This window comes from Pongo pygmaeus, chromosome 9, assembly GCF_028885625.2.
Source record: "Pongo pygmaeus isolate AG05252 chromosome 9, NHGRI_mPonPyg2-v2.0_pri, whole genome shotgun sequence".
In the NCBI taxonomy this organism is placed as follows: Eukaryota; Metazoa; Chordata; class Mammalia; order Primates; family Hominidae; genus Pongo; species Pongo pygmaeus.
Genome location: NC_072382.2, coordinates 1,026,178 through 1,044,170, shown reverse-complemented (window position 1 = coordinate 1,044,170; position 17,993 = coordinate 1,026,178). Strand labels below are relative to the sequence as shown.

The following is a 17,993-nucleotide window of genomic DNA, read 5'->3' as shown; positions in this document are numbered from 1 at the left end:
GCTCTTTTCACAGATTCAGGGCCGGGGGATTCCTACAAGGGAATCTGACCACATTTTGACAGCCCCGTGGGGGTTTTGCCCAGGGTGAGAACGGGGAGCGGAGGGCAGGCAGCCCCCACGTCCCTTCTGCATTTGGTACAAGGGATTTGCCAACCGCGTGGCGTGTGTGTGGTGTCCCCGTGTCCTGCATGCCCACCTGGTGGCCTCCGCCAGACACAGTGGCCAAGCCGCACCCCTGCAGCACCAACCTAAACCACACAGTGCAGCATGTCTCCCTGAGTTTATTATTGGAAAGCAAGGATTGAACAAAGACTCAGACAATAAATATCTGAAAAGAGGAAGCCGAGCTTAGGAGGCTCAGAGGGTCCGGGGGAGGCAAAGCTGTGGAGGGCAGTGAAGGGGGCTGTGCCCACCCCGCTCACCCGCTCCCCAGATGCCTGGGGGAGCGCCGGGCCCGGCGGGAGGTGCCGGTGGGGAGCCCGCAGACGGTGTCCTGGCACTGGCAGCTCTCGATGTGGGTGTAGGTGTGTGTCAGCGAGCCGCCATTGGGGCAGCTCAGGACCACCTCGCGCTGGCTGGTTTTCTCCTCTTTGCAGCAGGAGCAGCTGTGGTCCAGGGCCTGGGCCTTGGCCGAGTATCTGGGGGGAGGGCGGAGTGAGGGGTGACCTCCCGGGGCCAGCGCTGGCCTCTCCCCTCCCTGGGGCCTCCACCACCCCCTCCAGGCACACTCCCAGCCTGGGACTCACAGGACAAATGTCCCGCAGGACCCAGAGCAATGATTCATGAGGACAGTCTTGGTGCAGCCGGCGTACGAAACCTCCGTGGCGACGGGGACAGTGGAGCAGGGCACCCTGGTCTCATTGCGAGGGGTGCCTGGGGAGAGGGGGCGGCGGCTCAGGGCAGGGCCTCCACATCTTCGAGGTGGCTCTCCCTCACTGCGTCCCCTCCCCAGGCTCGGCCTCAGCCCCCAGCCCTCACTGCCCACTCGGAGGCCATTGTCCAGCCTCCAGCCACCCCAGGCGGGGCTGAGGGCACCAGCCCTTGTGCCCCCACACTATCCACCCCCCAGGCTGTGCCCTGTACTCACAGGTCTTGCAGCATCCATTGGGCATGAGTGTGATGGAGCCCTGGAGGGAAAGGAGAATGAGCCCGGGACCCCCAGACATTCCTGGGGATGAGAGCACCTTCCCACCATGCCATGGGCCGGGGTAGCTGCTGCAGAAAGCCCCAGGCAAAGCCTCCTGCGGCAGCTCAGACCAGGCCCAAGACCACTGTCGCAGCACTGGGGCCCCAGCGCCCCAGAACACCAGGCACCCCCACTCCCGGCAGAGCACACACAGCCAGGCCCCAGGTGGCCAACTCACCGGGATGCAAATGCTGGCATCGAAGTTGGGGCAGGTGATGTTGGAGATGGACGAGATGAGCTGGTTATGGATCTTCACGCAGCTGAAGAATGTGCAGTTGTTCTTCGGGTCGCTCTTGAAGTCCCCGGGCTGTAGGGCAGGGAGCTCTGGTGAGGGAGGGCAGCAGGCCCAGCCCCAGCCCGGCCAAGAAGACACCCTGGAGACACCTGGCCGGGGAGGCTTCCTGGCGGGGCCCAGGGCCACAGTACAAGTGACATGGGCAGGGCCCCACATCAGGCGCCAGCCTGGAGCCCACACAACCCTCAAAGGTCTGTCCGTGTTCTAACTCTGAATCTATGAACGTGACCTGCCTTGGAAAGGGGGTCTTTGAAGGTGTCATTAAGTGAAGGATCCTAAGATGAGATCATCCTGCTTGGGGGGCCCTAAATCCTTAAAAGGGAGAGGAGAGGCAAACACAGGGAAGGAAACCTCGTGGTCACAGCCAAGGGGCACCTGGAGTGACCAGAGGCTGGGAAGGGTCCTTGCCTAGCGCCTCCGAGGGAGCACAGCCCTGAGGCCCTTTGCTCTTGGATTTCTGGGCCGCAGAACCAGGAGAATCCCTTTCTGCCCTGAAGACTCCTGCTCATTTGTCATGGCAGCCCCAGGACGCCCATCACAGCTGCGCCCAGGACTGGGAGGACTCAGCTGGGGGATCCTGGGTGGCCCGTGCCTTGCCCTGGGCTCAAGCAACCCAGCCGCGTCGGGGCCAGCAGCGCACACCTACCTTCAGGATGACGTGCTGGTTGTCGGGCCGTTTGATGATACAGTGCGTCTGTTCACACTTCTTACAGCACTCCCCGGGGGCCTCCACGAGTTCGAAGCCCTGCGCACACAGACACGCCACTGCAGCTGAACTCCCAGGCTGTACCCCACACCACACAAAGCCTGCGGGGCTGCCGAGACCCCCACCTGGAGGAGGCCCCAGGCTGGGCAGGTGTCAGGATGGAGAGGTGGGGACAGGGACAGGTTGGCGTTGAAAGGAGGAAAGAAAGGGTCACGACGCAGACATGGGCCCGGGTGCTTGTCTGGGAGGAGGGAAAAGGGCAGGCTGAAGGAGGAGGGCGGCCGCTTACAGGGCTGCAGGAGGTGTTGCAGGGCACGTGCGTGCAGGCGATGACGTTGAGCAGGGTGCTGTTGTCCACCTTGTCCGTGCACACGCAGTCCTGGCACTTGGAGGAATAAACTGGAGAACCGGGCTTCGGGCAGAGGGAGAGACGTGAGGCAGGGGCCTCTCCAGCACACCAGCCAGCCCAAGAGCCTGCCAGGACCCCCACGCTGCAGCTGACCTCCTCCCCTCCTCCCCTTCACCCAGCCCAGGGCTCACCTGGTACTCAGCATTCCCGTGAACGCACACCCCCTTGGACTCTTGGGAGAAAGAACAGAGAAGGCCGTTCATTGGAGACTGCCCCGGGGTGGCCACCTGGCCAGACCCCCACTCCCGGTGCACTCCCAGTGGATGGAGCGAGCACGCAGGGCTGGGGTGGGTGCATCAGCCAAGCGTGCAGCCATCTGTGTCCCCAGAATCTGAGACCCCCAGGAGGGAGCCGATCCCCTTACAGCCACCCCACCCCGGGCGGCAGCCTCCTCCCTGCCCTGCCCACCAGCCCTGCTTACCACACCAGTAGAAGGGACAGCACCTTCCAGGCACCATCTTGCTCTTCACTTCGAATCCCAGCGGGCACACGGGGGGCTTCTCTTTGCACAGGCTGGCGTTGCACTCTGAAGACGGTGCGCACGCGGCCGTGAGGGTGGCTCCTCCCAGGCAAAGCCCCCGGGGCCACTGCACAGGGTTGGGCCTCCAGCACCTCCGAGGGTCCCCTCCCCACCCAGGTCAGGCCCTGCAGCAGGGATGCCTGGACTGGGCCCAGCAGCCCCCTCCCAAGCCCTCTCAAGGGGCACAGCAGAGGCCCCCAAGCCAGCTGTTTCCTCACTTGCCAAGGAGGGTACAGCAGGCAGCCCAGCCTACAGGGATGTGTGCACCCCTGAGAGGTGGCGTGGGCCCCAGGGGATGGCCTTACTGCAGACGGTAATGTTGCAACAGGTGTCGGCAGGGTTGACCTCCGTGGCGAGGTAGGTGCCGTCTTCCACGCAGTGGGTAACAGGATTCTGGCTGCACCTCTTGGACTGACAGATGATGCCACTTCCACCCTCCAGGCAGACACAGTTCTTGCAGTCGAACTCAAAGTGCTCCCCAAACTGCAGGGAAAGAAGGGTGAGTAGAGAGGACAGGAGGCGCCAGGCAGGCCCCGCCTCACCACAGCCCTGGAGCTGCAGCTGTGGTCAGCGGGGAGAAACAGCTACCCTGAGCAGAGTCCTGAGGGATCCTGGGGGAAAACCGTGTCCCTCCTCACTTCTGAGCACACCAGGCAAGTTCTGGGATAGGACAGTAGCTGCTCATTCACTGATATCACAAAGTCATGACCTGCTCACCAGCATCTGCCAGCAGGGGCTTGGCACGTGGCAAATTCTCCACTCAGGCCTCTCAGGTTTGTGCAGAATTTAGCTAAGGAATCAGCCACATGGCTGCTACCACAGGTAGGAGGCATGGGCAGTACAGAGATGGCCAAGATGTCATGTCAGAGCTTCTAGACAGAGTATCATATGACCAATGGGTGGTGAATGGAGGGAGGGAGAATGGATGGATAAATGGGTGGATGGTGGGTGGATGGATGGATGGGTGGGTGGATGGGTGGGTGGATGGGTGGATGGATGGGAGGGTGGATGGTAGATGGATGGTGGATGGATGGATGGATGGATGGTGGATGGTTGGGTGGATGGATGGGTGGGTGGGTGGATGGTAGACAGATGGTGGGTGGGTGGACGGATGGATGGATGGATGGGTGGATGGATGGGTGGGTGGGTGGATGGTAGATGGATGATGGGTGAATGGATGGATGGTGGATGGTTGGGTGGATGGTGGATGGTAGATGGATGGTGGATGGATTGGTGGATGGTAGATGGATGGTGGATGGATGGGTGGATGGATGGGTAGGTGGATGGTGGATAGATGGATGGGTGGATGGATGGATGGATGGATGGATGAGTGGGTGGATGGATAGGTGGGTGGGTGGATGGTAGACAGATGATGGATGGATGGATGCATGGATGGATGGGTGGGTAGGTGGGTGGATGGTAGATGGATGATGGGTGGATGGATGGATGTTGGATGGTTGGGTGGATGGTGGATGGTAGATGGATGGTGGATGGATGGATGGATGGATGGATGGATGAGTGGATGGATGAGTGGATGGATGGGTGGATGGATAGGTGGGTGCGTGGATGGTAGACAGATGATGGATGGATAGATGGATGGATGGGTGGGTGGATGGTAGATAGATGATGGATGGATGGATGGTGGATGGTTGGGTGGATGGTGGATGGTAGATGGATGGTGGATGGATGGGTAGGTGGATGGTGGATGGATGGATGGATGGATGGATGGATGAGTGGGTGGGTGGGTGGGTGCATAGATGAGTGAGTGGGTGATGACTAGGTAGGTGGAAGGATGGATGGAGGGGTAGGTGAGTGGGTAGATGGGTGCATAGGTGGATGAGTGGGTGGGTGGAAGGATGGGTGGGTGAGTGGGTGGTGTCCCTGCCAACTCAGCCATCCAGGACTTAGATGACCTCATTCCTCAATCTTTGAGGCTCCAGGTTTTCATGTCCATCCCTCACTCCCCAGAATTCAGAATTTGTGGGAGGATCCCCCAGCAACACAGTGGGGCCTACCTCTCTGGGCACATTGTCAGGTCCCACACAGCCTAGGAAGAGGGAAGAAACAAGTTGTGTTAGCAGAGTCCTTGTGCAGCAGGGAGCAGGGGTGGGGGTGGTCAGCCTCCTGGTCCCAGCCTCCATGAACACCCAGGAGACAAGTTGTATTAGCAGAGTCCTTGTGCAGCAGGGAGCAGGGGTGAGGGGTGGTCAGCCTCCTGGTCCCAGCCTCCGTGGACACCCAGGAGGAGGCAGGAGGGAGGCAGGAGGGGACAGTGTGAGTGGGTGGCCTACCGCAGGTCTTCACGCAGACATCAAAGCCAGGGGCGTAGTTCATGGTGCCCTCAGGACAGAAGCAGCCTTCCACCAGGACTGTGTTGTTCTGCTGGGAGGAGCTGGGGGTGGGAGGGCATTGTCAGACAGGTGGGGTGGGGCTGAGGAGCTGGCAGGCGGGACTGCTATGCCCGGATGATGCCACCCTCTGCACTGCAGAGGGCGAGCCCACGGTCCTGGTGGACCCTCAAACAACATACCTGGATTTGCACGTGGGCTCTTCTGCGGGGCCACAGGCCTGGTACTCCCTGTGAGATGGACACTCCACCACTGCGGGACGGGGCAGGGGTCAGAGGGCTGCCTCATGTCAGGCGGAGGAGCCTGGACCCCCTTGAGTGACAGCTGCCCAGTGCCCCACACACGGAGGAGGGTGGCCAGCTACCTGGGCATCAACCTCCACCCTCGCAGTTGTCCTGAGCTGGGTGGTGGGCACCCAGTTGCGTTTAGCGACACTGGCAGAAGCCCCAGCACCTCAGCCCCTCCAGCCTGGCCTTCCCCACCCCATGGCCCCAGCCCTGGTCTCACACCCACCATCTCTGCATCCCTGGCCGCAGCCCACCTAGGTCTAGCTTCAGGCTGGGCACAGCACCCGGCAGAGCCTAGAGACCACGTCTGGCCTGCAGGCCCCCAGCTCCAGGGCAGGGGCAGATGGGCACTTACAGCAGGCCCCATGCGTGTGGTTCCGCCAGTCGAGGCAGATGTTCTGCTGGGCGCAGAGGGCTGCGTAGGCCTGCAGACTGGCACACTCCAGGCTCGAGCCCGGCATGAAGCAGCTGTCGAACACGCAGGCATCGTAGTAGTGCTGCGGGGGCACCAGTGCGTGGCACTGGGCAAACAGGCTGCGCAGGGAAAGGCACAGGTCACACTCAGGTGGCACCTGCCTCTCCCCCACTCCCTACCCCAGCATCTCTGCCCGGACTGTCCTCCTGGAGTCCGGCACCCACCAGAGAGGCGCCTGTGGCTGATGGAGGGTCAAGGGACAGGCCAGCCAGGGGAAAGGCTCAGGGACAGACCAAGGGATGGGCGAGCAAGGTGGCTCTGCAGCCCGGCTCCCAGAGATAGAAGCCACGTCTACGTGGTCATCAGCTTCAGGACCCCCTCCAGCAACCCTGGCAGACGGACACCCAGCCTGTACCTGGCCCCTATACTTCCAGGGACAGGATGCTGACTCCCCATGACTGCCAGCGTTAGGAGCACCCCCTCTCTCTGTCAAAGCCCAAATCTTCCCTCCCAATATCAGCCCTGAGCTCTGTCCTGGGTTGACTGGTCTACTCCGGGCCTCACACTCGGCCAGCCCTGCACCTTCCCAGGAGCCAGGAGAGACTGTGGAGCTCAATAAAGGCACAGGCCAGACACGGCAGCTCAGCCCCGTGGAACCTAAGGGCCAGGGTCCTGGACCCCACGACGACCTAGTGCCTGATCCTGGTTCTGCGGCATTGTGCCTTCCCAGCCCCAGCGCCAGGCCCCACGCGCTGCCTCCTTCCTCTTTGCAAGAGCTGGGGGCTGGGGCACAGAAGCCCTCAGCTTGTTAGTGTCGTGGCCACAGGCAGGCCCAGGCGGGGTCACCTGTCTTTGATGAGCTGGCAGAGGGGAGATGGGGTGCAGTCCTTGTGTGGGGTCGTTTTGCCGCCCCCGGGCACGGTGATGGCCGGGCTCTTGGTCGTGGAGATGCTGTGGGGGCAGTGTGGCTTGGAGGGATCGTTCACCAGCCACTGGTCGGCCGCAGCCTCACAGTTGGAGACAATCTCCCCGCTGGGCAGAATGCAGTCGTCGGAGGTGGTGTTGGTGCACGTGCCTGTATCAGTGAGAGAGGCCACGCTGCAGACAGGGAAACCCTGTCCTTCTCCAGCCCAGATGCCCGGGACCGGCCATCCAGGGCTGAGGGCAGAGACCAGGCCAGACCCCCTCCTGTTGGCTCTTCACAGGGACTGAACCCGGGATGATGGCCACAGCAGCCCCGAGCAGCGGGGCAAGAGGCCCACAGCCGGGCCCATGGGTGTTTACACGCAGCCTCAGCCTCAGCCTGGCCTGGCCACCTGCCCTGGGGCAGGACATGGGGGCACAGGGGACAGTGGGAGCCGTGGGGGCCTCGGGGGGCCTCGGGGGCCATGGGGGTCACGGAACTCACCACACTGGCCCTTGGTGTTGTTGCCGAACCGGTGGTAGGGCAGCCTGACGGAGAAGGACAGGCCGTTGTAGGAGACGAGGACGCCCAGCTCGGGGACGTCCACCACGTAGTTGATGCCAGACTGGTACACCTCCAGCCCGTACTTCTTGTAGGGCAGTGCCACTGCCTGCCTGTTCACCTGCACCTGCGGCCAACACCCATGGGAGCTGCAGCTGCCTCGGTCCTCTCCTTGGGAGAGCTCCAGGGCTGCCCCACCCCGCCTGCTCTCTGACCTACACATGTAGGGAGAGGGCCCTGCCTACCTCCATTTTCTACCCCCTTTCTTGCTTCCACTCCACTGCTCCCAACCAGACCCTGGTCCCATGGGTGAGCCAGTGAAGGAGCTCTCCTGGGAGCACCTGGGGACTGTGGAGCCCCGCACAGGCTCCCGGGGCCTCCTGAGCCTCAGAACCAATGATTCCCTTGCAAGTAGGGGCGTCTCAGCCAAGGGTGTGCAGAGCCCTGTCCCTGACTCTGTCCTCAGGAGGCAGCTTCTGCTGCAGAGACTGTGCCCAGCGTGGCATGGTGGCATGCGTGCCAGGGCTTGAGGAGCCCAGGACGCACCTGGAGGGCCTGCGGGAAGAGCTGATGTGTCCCGGAGCCAGTCACCCACCCCATCCCACCTTCCAGCCCGGTGCTAGGAGAGGCTATGCCTGGGCACTCCCGCAGCCCAGTCCTCTGGCCCCTGGGGAACCGGGGTGCATTGGGGCCCATGTGGGCACCCGCCTCCGTGCCAGCCTCCCGCGGCCATGCTGTGCCTACCTGCACCTGCATGGGCATCATATGCACGGTCTTGATCAGCACCTCCTGGGTCTCGTGGCGCACGATGAGGGTGCGGGGGCAGGACACCTTGTCATTGGGATCGCAGTGGTAGTTGTCGATGTAAACTCCGAAGTTGTCCACGGAGGGGCTGATCTCCTCCACCAGCACGTAGGTGCAGTTGCCCTGGTAGCTGTAGTACAGTCCGTCGAAGGTGACATAGTGCGGGTCCCCCCAGCCCGTGCAGTAGCCTGCGAGGGAGCCGGAGTGAGCCGTGCCACCTGTGCCCCTCGGCCGGGGTCGGGTGCAAGGGCTGGGCCGGGGCACAGTCAGGAAGAGCCAGCAGGAAGCTGGGGCCTGAAAACCCCACTGCTGTGCGTGGGCACGGGGACGTCTGAGCCGCACTGGCCCTGGCGCACCCACAGCGGCCCATTCTGCAGGACGGACCAGGGTTCAAACCTCAACTCAGCCCCCTCTTGCCTCAGAAGCACCCTTGTTCCAGGGAGGGGCCCTAACTCCACCAGGCAAGCCCTCCACCTGCCCAGGCCCTCCCTACCCAATGAGGCAAAAGCAGGGCTGTGAGAAGACCCTCAGAAGTCACCCAGCCTCAGCGAACACCACAGTGGGGTCTGTGCCCAAGGAGCCTCAGCCCTTCCGCCCCCGGGAGACGGGCCCTGCAGCCCCCACCCACGGAGAGGGCAGGAGATGCGGGGAGGGCCTGGGGGCCCCGGACTCACAGTCGCACTCCCAGTGCCAGCAGCAGCCGTCGGGGTCCTTGACGCGCACAGGTTTGAGGCCGTTGGAGCAGGTGGGCATGGGCGGTGGCTCACACTCCACCTTCACAATCTCCACCGTGTTGTTGTACTTGCACGTGGCCATGAAGCAGTCGCACAGCCACCAAGTCTCGTTCTCCTGGGGGCGGGAGGCAAGGGACGGTCAGGGGGACCGGCACGGGATGGGGTGGTCCACGCTCGGGAGGGGCGGGTGCTGAGCCGGGAGGCTGGAGGCCGAGGTGGCTTCCACGGACCTCACTGCAGCCAGCCACCTCGCCAGGCACGGCGGGGCACAGTGAAAATGTGGAGGGCTCGGCAGACCCCGCACCCAAGGGTTGCAGGAGGCCTCAGCCCTCAGACGACCAGCAGGAAGTTGTGCCTGGGGCCTCGGCTGCCCGGACATGCTGCGCTCAGTGCCTTGGGGACAAAGCCGCCTGCAGCCCACTGACCTGTCTGGGAGGATCAAAGTCTGGGCACTCGGGGGGCTTGGTGCTGGGCGTCGGCTTGGAGAGCGGGGGCGATGGCTTGGAGGGCGTGGGCGATGACTTGGAGGGCGTGGGCGTTGACTTGGAGGGCGTGGGCGATGGCTTGGAGGGCGTGGGCGATGGGGAAGGCGTGGACGGGCAGGACCAGTTATAGAACTCCAAGGTACAGCTCAGTGAGCAGTTGACGAAATAACAGGTGTCTCCGTATGTGCCGTTGTACACCTCCTCACCTGCGAAGGGAGACAGACCCACAATCACACCGTCCAGAGGCAGGGCTAGCCGGAGGCAGGGCTAGCCGCTGGACCCCGCAGAGGTCCCCACAGCGGAGGTCCCCACAGAGGCCACCCAAGGGAAGCCGTGCCCTGGGCACAGCCACCCTCGACGGCTGCCGCCTCCTGAGACGCTCCCACTGCGATCTCAGCCCTGGCGCCTGACCCATCGGTACATGCCAGGGCCAGCCTCGGCCACCCAAGCACAGGATGTGAACAGCCTGAGTACCTGGTGCGTAGTAGGTGTCGTTCAGGACACAGCAGGTAAGCACAGTGGCGGGGTTGGTCCTCAGGCCTGTGGTCGTGATGATGCTGAGTCGGGTCGGCGTGGGGGTCCAGGCGCTGGTGGTGGTTGTCTGCACAGTGCTGGGGGTGGGGGCTGAAGATGACCCGGTCGTGGTACCGTGAGTGGGGGTGCCTGTGAGAGCAGGAGACACCAGTGAGGGCTGAGACGTTGCACATCTCAGACGCCACAGGGTCCCAACTGCCACTCCCCAGCTGCAAGGGAGCCAGACAGCCAACCGGGTGGCAGAACTGGAGGACCAGGGCCCCGCGCCCACCTCCCAGGCTCTCAGAGTCACCAGGCAGGGTGGAGCGGCAAGGCCAGTATCACCACAGCCGAGTGTCACAAGAGCCTGCAGGTGACCTGGCGCTCCGGCAGCAACACAGCTTGCTGGCCAAGCCAACTGCCAGCAAGAGGCATCCAGAAGGCACTGGCTGTGGCACGCCGTCCACCAGGAAAAGGCCCCGAGGAGGGGGTGCAGCCAGAAGCAGGAGGACCCGCAGGCGCCTCACTGTCAGCCTCTCTCTGCCCCCAAGCCTTGGTGGGCTCTCACAGCACCACATCACATAGCAGTGGGCCCCTGAAGAAGGCCGTCTTATGGGCGAGCGGGTGGCCTTTGGCTCCACTGCCCAGCACTGGCCAGAGTCAGCAGCTCCTAAAAAGGCCGTCCTATGGGTGAGCGGAATGGCCTTTGGCTCCACTGCCCAGCACTGGCCAGTGTCAGCGGCTTCTGCCCACACAGTGACCAAGCTTGGTGGGGCAGGGAGGCGCCCAGAACGTGCCTCGACCCTTCCTGGGACAGTCTTGCCTGGTACAAGGGGAGGAAGAAGCATCCCAGGCCGGAGGAACCGAGCGACTCTGCTTACCTGGAGGGGACGTGGTGGTGCTGGGCGGTGGAGACAGTGTGTGGCCTCCTCTCGTGGTCGTGGGTGCCGTGGGTGTGGAGGGTGGGGCCGTGCTGGTTGTCTCAATGGCAGGTGGTAGGGTAGTCAGAAGGGTGGTTGACTCCATGGGAGGGGAAGAGGTGGACCGAGAGGTCGGAGGGGTTGAGGACCCAGGCGGAGGTTTGGATGTGGATGACTGAGGAATGGGTGTTGTGCTTATGGGGGTGGGGGCCTCCGTGCTTGTAGTGGTGGGTGTTGGGGTTGGGGTCACCGTACTGGTGGCGGTGATGGGTGTCAGGGTTGTACTCTGTGTGCTGGTGGGTGTTGGGGTTGGGGTTACCGTAGTGGTGGTGGTGGTGATGGATGTCGGGGTTGGGGTCTGTGTGCCGGTGGGTGTTGGGGTTGGGGTCACCGTACTGGTGGTGGTGATGGGTGTTGGGGTTGGGGTCTGTGTGCCGGTGGGTGTTGGGGTTGGGGTTACCGTAGTGGTGGTGGCGATGAGTGTCGTGGTTGGGGTCTGTGTGCCGGTGGGTGTTGGGGTTGGGGTCACCGTACTGGTGGCGGTGATGGGTGTCGTGGTTGTACTCTGTGTGCCGGTGGGTGTTGGGGTTGGGGTCACCGTACTGGTGGCGGTGATGGGTGTCGTGGTTGTACTCTGTGTGCCGGTGGGTGTTGGGGTTGGGGTCACTGTACTGGTGGCGGTGATGGGTGTCGTGGTTGTACTCTGTGTGCCGGTGGGTGTTGGGGTTGGGGTCACTGTACTGGTGGCGGTGATGGGTGTCGTGGTTGTACTCTGTGTGCCGGTGGGTGTTGGGGTTGGGGTCACCGTACTGGTGGCTGTGATGGGTGTCAGGGTTGTACTCTGTGTGCCGGTGGGTGTTGGGGTTGGGGTCACCGTAGTGGTGGTGGTGAATGATGTCGGGGTTGGGGTCTGTGTGCCGGTAGGTGTTGGGGTTGGGGTCACCGTACTGGTGGTGGTGAATGATGTCGGGGTTGGGGTCTGTGTGCCGGTGGGTGTTGGGGTGGGGGTCACCGTAGTGGTGGTGATGGGTGTCGTGGTTGGGGTCTGTGTGCCGGTGGGTGTTGGGGTTGGGGTTACCGTAGTGGTGGTGGTGATGGGTGTCGGGGTTGGGGTCTGTGTGCCAGTGGGTGTTGGGGTTACCGTAGTGGTGGTGGCGATGGGTGTCGGGGTTGGGGTCTGTGTGCCGGTGGGTGTTGGGATTACCGTAGTGGTGGTGCCGATGGGTGTCGGGGTTGGGGTCTGTGTGCCGGTGGGTGTTGGGGTTGGGGTCACCGTAGTGGTGGTGGTGAATGATGTCGGGGTTGGGGTCTGTGTGCCGGTAGGTGTTGGGGTTGGGGTCACCGTACTGGTGGTGGTGAATGATGTCGGGGTTGGGGTCTGTGTGCCGGTGGGTGTTGGGGTTGGGGTCACCGTAGTGGTGGTGATGGGTGTCGTGGTTGGGGTCTGTGTGCCGGTGGGTGTTGGGGTTGGGGTTACCGTAGTGGTGGTGGTGATGGGTGTCGTGGTTGGGGTCTGTGTGCCGGTGGGTGTTGGGGTTGGGGTCACCGTAGTGATGGTGGTGAATGGTGTTGGGGTTGCGGTCTGTGTGCCGGTGGGTGTTGGGGTTGGGGTCACCGTACTGGTGGTGGTGAATGATGTCAGGGTTGAGGTCTGTGTGCCGGTGGGTGTTGGGGTTGGGGTCACCGTAGTGGTGGTGGTGATGGGTGTCGTGGTTGGCGTATGTGTGCCGGTGGGTGTTGGGGTTGGGGTCACCGTACTGGTGGTGGCGATGGGTGTCGGGGTTGGGGTCTGTGTGCCGGTGGGTGTTGGGGTTGGGGTCACCGTACTGGTGGTGGTGAATGATGTCGGGGTTGAGGTCTGTGTGCTGGTGGGTGTTGGGGTTGGGGTCACCGTAGTGGTGGTGGCGATGGGTGTCGTGGTTGGCGTATGTGTGGCGGTGGATGTTGGGGTTGGAGTCACCGTACTGGTGGTGGCGATGGGTGTCGGGGTTGGGGTCTGTGTGCCGGTGGGTGTTGGGGTTGGGGTTACCGTAGTGGTGGTGGTGATGGGTGTCGGGGTTGCACTCTGTGTGCCGGTGGGTGTTGGGGTTGGGGTCACCGTAGTGGTGGCGGTGATGGGTGTCGTGGTTGGCGTCTGTGTGCCTGTGGGTGTTGGGGTTGGGGTCACCGTACTGGTGGCAGTGATGGGTGTCGGGGTTGTACTCTGTGTGCCGGTGGGTGTTGGGGTTGGGGTTACCGTAGTGGTGGTGGTGATGGGTGTCAGGGTTGTACTCTGTGTGCCGGTGGGTGTTGGGGTTGGGGTCACCGTAGTGGTGGTGGTGATCGGTGTTGGGGTTGGGGTCTGTGTGCCGGTGGGTGTTGGGGTTACCGTAGTGGTGGTGGCGATGGGTGTCGTGGTTGGGGTCTGTGTGCCGGTGGGTGTTGGGGTTACCGTAGTGGTGGTGGTGATGGGTGTCGGGGTTGGCGTCTGTGTGCCGGTGGGTGTTGGGGTTGGGGTCACCGTAGTGGTGGTGGTGATGGGGGTCGTGGTTGGGGTCTGTGTGCCGGTGGGTGTTGGGGTTGGGGTCACCGTAGTGGTGGTGGTGATGGGTGTCGGGGTTGGGGTCTGTGTGCCAGTGGGTGTTGGGGTTACCGTAGTGGTGGTGGCGATGGGTGTCGGGGTTGGGGTCTGTGTGCCGGTGGGTGTTGGGATTACCGTAGTGGTGGTGCCGATGGGTGTCGGGGTTGGGGTCTGTGTGCCGGTGGGTGTTGGGGTTGGGGTCACCGTAGTGGTGGTGGTGATGGGTGTCGCAGTTGGGGTCTGTGTGCCAGTGGGTGTTGGGGTTACCGTAGTGGTGGTGGCAATGGGTGTCGGGGTTGTACTCTGTGTGCTGGTGGGTGTTGGGGTTGGGGTCACCGTAGTGGTGGTGGTGATGGGTGTTGGGGTTGTACTCCGTGTGCCGGTGGGTGTTGGGGTTACCATAGTGGTGGTGGTGATGGGGGTCACGGTTGGGGTCTGTGTGCCGGTGGGTGTTGGGGTTACCGTAGTGGTGGTGGTGATGGGTGTCGGGGTTGGCGTCTGTGTGCCGGTGGGTGTTGGGGTTGGGGTCACCGTAGTGGTGGTGGTGATGGGGGTCGCGGTTGCGGTCTGTGTGCCGGTGGGTGTTGGGGTTGGGGTCACCGTAGTGGTGGTGGTGATGGGTGTCGGGGTTGGGGTGTGTGTGCCAGTGGGTGTTGGGGTTACCGTAGTGGTGGTGGCGATGGGTGTCGGGGTTGGGGTCTGTGTGCCGGTGGGTGTTGGGATTACCGTAGTGGTGGTGCCGATGGGTGTCGGGGTTGGGGTCTGTGTGCCGGTAGGTGTTGGGGTTGGGGTCACCGTAGTGGTGGTGGTGATGGGTGTCGGGGTTGGCGTCTGTGTGCCGGTGGGTGTCGGGGTTGGGGTCACCATAGTGGTGATGGTGATGGGGGTCGTGGTTGGGGTCTGTGTGCCGGTGGGTGTTGGGGTTGGGGTCACCATAGTGGTGGTGGTGATGGGTGTCGGGGTTGGGGTCTGTGTGCCAGTGGGTGTTGGGGTTACCGTAGTGGTGGTGGCGATGGGTGTCGGGGTTGGGGTCTGTGTGCCGGTGGGTGTTGGGATTACCGTAGTGGTGGTGCCGATGGGTGTCGGGGTTGGGGTCTGTGTGCCGGTGGGTGTTGGGGTTGGGGTCACCGTAGTGGTGGTGGTGATGGGTGTCGCAGTTGGGGTCTGTGTGCCAGTGGGTGTTGGGGTTACTGTAGTGGTGGTGGCAATGGGTGTCGGGGTTGTACTCTGTGTGCTGGTGGGTGTTGGGGTTGGGGTCACCGTAGTGGTGGTGGTGATGGGTGTTGGGGTTGTACTCTGTGTGCCGGTGGGTGTTGGGGTTACCATAGTGGTGGTGGTGATGGGGGTCACGGTTGGGGTCTGTGTGCCGGTGGGTGTTGGGGTTACCGTAGTGGTGGTGGCGATGGTTGTCGGGGTTGGCGTCTGTGTGCCGGTGGGTGTTGGGGTTGGGGTCACCGTAGTGGTGGTGGTGATGGGGGTCGCGGTTGGGGTCTGTGTGCCGGTGGGTGTTGGGGTTGGGGTCACCGTAGTGGTGGTGGTGATGGGTGTCGGGGTTGGGGTCTGTGTGCCAGTGGGTGTTGGGGTTACCGTAGTGGTGGTGGCGATGGGTGTCGGGGTTGGGGTCTGTGTGCCGGTGGGTGTTGGGATTACCGTAGTGGTGGTGCCGATGGGTGTCGGGGTTGGGGTCTGTGTGCCGGTGGGTGTTGGGGTTGGGGTCACCGTAGTGGTGGTGGTGATGGGTGTCGCAGTTGGGGTCTGTGTGCCAGTGGGTGTTGGGGTTACCGCAGTGGTGGTGGTGATGGGTGTCGGGGTTGTACTCTGTGTGCTGGTGAGTGTTGGGGTTGGGGTCACCGTAGTGGTGGTGGTGATGGGTGTTGGGGTTGTACTCTGTGTGCCGGTGGGTGTTGCGGTTACCGTAGTGGTGGTGGTGATGGGGGTCGCGGTTGGGGTCTGTGTGCCGGTGGGTGTTGGGGTCACCGTAGTGGTGGTGGTGATGGGTGTCGTGGTTGGGGTCTGTGTGCCGGTGGGTGTTGGTGTTGGGGTCACTGTAGAGGTGGTGGTGATGGGTGTCGTGGTTGGGGTCTGTGTGCCGGTGGGTGTTGGTGTTGGGGTCACTGTGGTGGTGATGGTGATGGGTGTCGTGGTTGGCGTCTGTGTGCCGGTGGGTGTTGGGGTTGGGGTCACCGTAGTGGTGGTGGTGGGTGTCGTGGTTGGGGTCTGTGTTCCGGTGGGTGTTGGGGTTGGGGTCACCGTAGTGGTGGTGGTGACGGGTGTCGGAGTTGTACTCTGTGTGCTGGTGGGTGTTGGGGTTGGGGTCACCGTAGAGGTGGTGATGGGTATCGTGGTTGGGGTCTGTGTGCCGGTGGGTGTTGGGGTTGGAGTCACCGTAACAGTGGTGATGGGTGTCGTGGTTGGTGTCTGTGTGCCGGTGGGTGTTGGGGTTGGGGTCACCGTAGTGGTGGTGGTGATGGGTGTCGGGGTTGGGGTCTGTGTGCCAGTGGGTGTTGGGGTTACCGTAGTGGTGGTGGCGATGGGTGTCGGGGTTGGGGTCTGTGTGCCGGTGGGTGTTGGGGTTACCGTAGTGGTGGTGGTGATGGGGGTCGCGGTTGGGGTCTGTGTGCCGGTGGGTGTTGGGGTTACCATAGTGGTGGTGGTGATGGGGGTCGCGGTTGGGGTCTGTGTGCCGGTGGGTGTTGGGGTTACCGTAGTGGTGGTGGCGATGGGTGTCGGGGTTGGGGTCTGTGTGCCAGTGGGTGTTGGGGTTACCGTAGTGGTGGTGGCGATGGGTGTCGGGGTTGTACTCTGTGTGCCGGTGGGTGTTGGGGTTGGGGTCACCATAGTGGTGGTGTTGATGGGTGTCGGGGTTGGGGTCTGTGTGCCAGTGGGTGTTGGGGTTACCGTAGTGGTGGTGGCGATGGGTGTCGGGGTTGTACTCTGTGTGCCGGTGGGTGTTGGGGTTGGGGTCACCATAGTGGTGGTGTTGATGGGTGTCGGGGTTGGGGTCTGTGTGCCAGTGGGTGTTGGGGTTACCGTAGTGGTGGTGGTGATGGGTGTCGGGGTTGTACTCTGTGTGCCGGTGGGTGTTGGGGTCACCGTAGTGGTGGTGGTGATGGGTGTCGGGGTTGGGGTCTGTGTGCTGGTGGGTGTTGGGGTTGGGGTCACCGTAGTGGTGGTGATGGGTGTCGTGGTTGGGGTCTGTGTGCCGGTGGGTGTTGGGGTTGGGGTCACCGTAGTGGTGGTGGTGGTGATGGGTGTCGTGGTTGGCGTCTGTGTGCCGGTGGGTGTTGGGGTTGGGGTCACCGTACTGGTGGCGGTAATGGGTGTCAGGGTTGTACTCTGTGTTCCGGTGGTTGTTGGGGTTGGGGTCACCGTACTGGTGGTGGTGAATGGTGTCGGGGTTGGGGTCTGTGTGCCGGTGGGTGTTGGGGTGGGGGTCACCGTAGTGGTGGTGATGGGTGTCGTGGTTGGGGTCTGTGTGCTGGTGGGTGTTGGAGTTGCGGTCACCGTAGTGGTGGTGGTGATCGGTGTCGTGGTTGGGGTCTGTGTGCCGGTGGGTGTTGGGGATCGGGTCACCGTAGTGGTGGTGGTGATGGGTGTCGTGATTGGGGTCTCTGTGCCAGTGGGTGTTGGGGTTGGGGTCACCGTAGTGGTGGTGGTGATGGGTGTCGTGGTTGTCGTCTGTGTGCCAGTGGGTGTTGGGGTTGGGGTCACTGTACTGGTGGCGGTGATGGGTGTCAGGGTTGTACTCTGTGTGCTGGTGGGTGTTGGAGTTGCGGTCACCGTAGTGGTGGTGGTGATGGGTGTGGTGGTTGGCGTCTGTGTGCCGGTGGGTGTTGGGGTTGGGGTCACCGTAGTGGTGGTGATGGGTGTCGTGGTTGGCGTATGTGTGCCGGTGGGTGTTGGGGTTGGGGTCACCGTAGTGGTGGTGGTGATGGGTGTCGTGGTTGGCGTCTGTGTGCCAGTGGGTGTTGGGGTTGGGGTCACCGTACTGGTGGCAGTGATGGGTGTCAGGGTTGTACTCTGTGTGCCGGTGGATGTTGGGGTTGGGGTCACCATAGTGGTGGTGGTGAATGATGTCGGGGTTGGGGTCTGTGTGCCAGTGGGTGTTGGGGTTGGGGTCACCATAGTGGTGGTGGTGATAGGTGTTGGGTTTGGGGTCTGTGAGCTGGTGGCTGTTGGGGTTTGGGTGACTGTAGTGATCGTGGTGGGTGTCCGGGTTTGAGTCTCTGTGGTAGTGGTGGTGGGTGTTGGTGTTGGGGTCACTGTAGTGGTGGTGGTCGACGTTGGAGTTGTGGTCTCTGTGGTGGTGGGTGTTGGGGTTGGGGTCACCGTAGTGGTGGTGGTGA

General features: G+C 62.8%; 1 protein-coding gene across 1 annotated transcript in view; it reads right to left on the bottom strand.

The window, feature by feature from the left end:
- Window positions 1-265: 265 nt before the first annotated feature.
- The window catches only part of MUC2 (mucin 2, oligomeric mucus/gel-forming), a 37,974-nt gene continuing 20,246 nt past the window's right edge, over window positions 266-17,993 (bottom strand). Inside the window, exons 33-56 of the mRNA XM_063672213.1 lie at window positions 16,406-17,819; window positions 15,617-16,159; window positions 14,102-15,427; window positions 11,432-13,912; window positions 11,049-11,359; window positions 10,129-10,317; window positions 9,595-9,860; window positions 9,110-9,284; window positions 8,376-8,623; window positions 7,575-7,758; window positions 7,013-7,241; window positions 6,107-6,285; window positions 5,647-5,716; window positions 5,408-5,508; window positions 5,132-5,163; window positions 3,422-3,599; window positions 3,018-3,122; window positions 2,728-2,768; window positions 2,477-2,599; window positions 2,128-2,226; window positions 1,365-1,493; window positions 1,088-1,127; window positions 747-873; window positions 266-638 (exon numbers count right to left, since the gene is read on the bottom strand). Coding sequence (XP_063528283.1) covers window positions 419-638; window positions 747-873; window positions 1,088-1,127; window positions 1,365-1,493; window positions 2,128-2,226; window positions 2,477-2,599; window positions 2,728-2,768; window positions 3,018-3,122; window positions 3,422-3,599; window positions 5,132-5,163; window positions 5,408-5,508; window positions 5,647-5,716; window positions 6,107-6,285; window positions 7,013-7,241; window positions 7,575-7,758; window positions 8,376-8,623; window positions 9,110-9,284; window positions 9,595-9,860; window positions 10,129-10,317; window positions 11,049-11,359; window positions 11,432-13,912; window positions 14,102-15,427; window positions 15,617-16,159; window positions 16,406-17,819 — 8,810 coding nt within the window. The 3' untranslated portion in view covers window positions 266-418. The remainder of the gene's footprint in view (window positions 639-746; window positions 874-1,087; window positions 1,128-1,364; window positions 1,494-2,127; window positions 2,227-2,476; window positions 2,600-2,727; window positions 2,769-3,017; window positions 3,123-3,421; window positions 3,600-5,131; window positions 5,164-5,407; window positions 5,509-5,646; window positions 5,717-6,106; window positions 6,286-7,012; window positions 7,242-7,574; window positions 7,759-8,375; window positions 8,624-9,109; window positions 9,285-9,594; window positions 9,861-10,128; window positions 10,318-11,048; window positions 11,360-11,431; window positions 13,913-14,101; window positions 15,428-15,616; window positions 16,160-16,405; window positions 17,820-17,993) is intronic.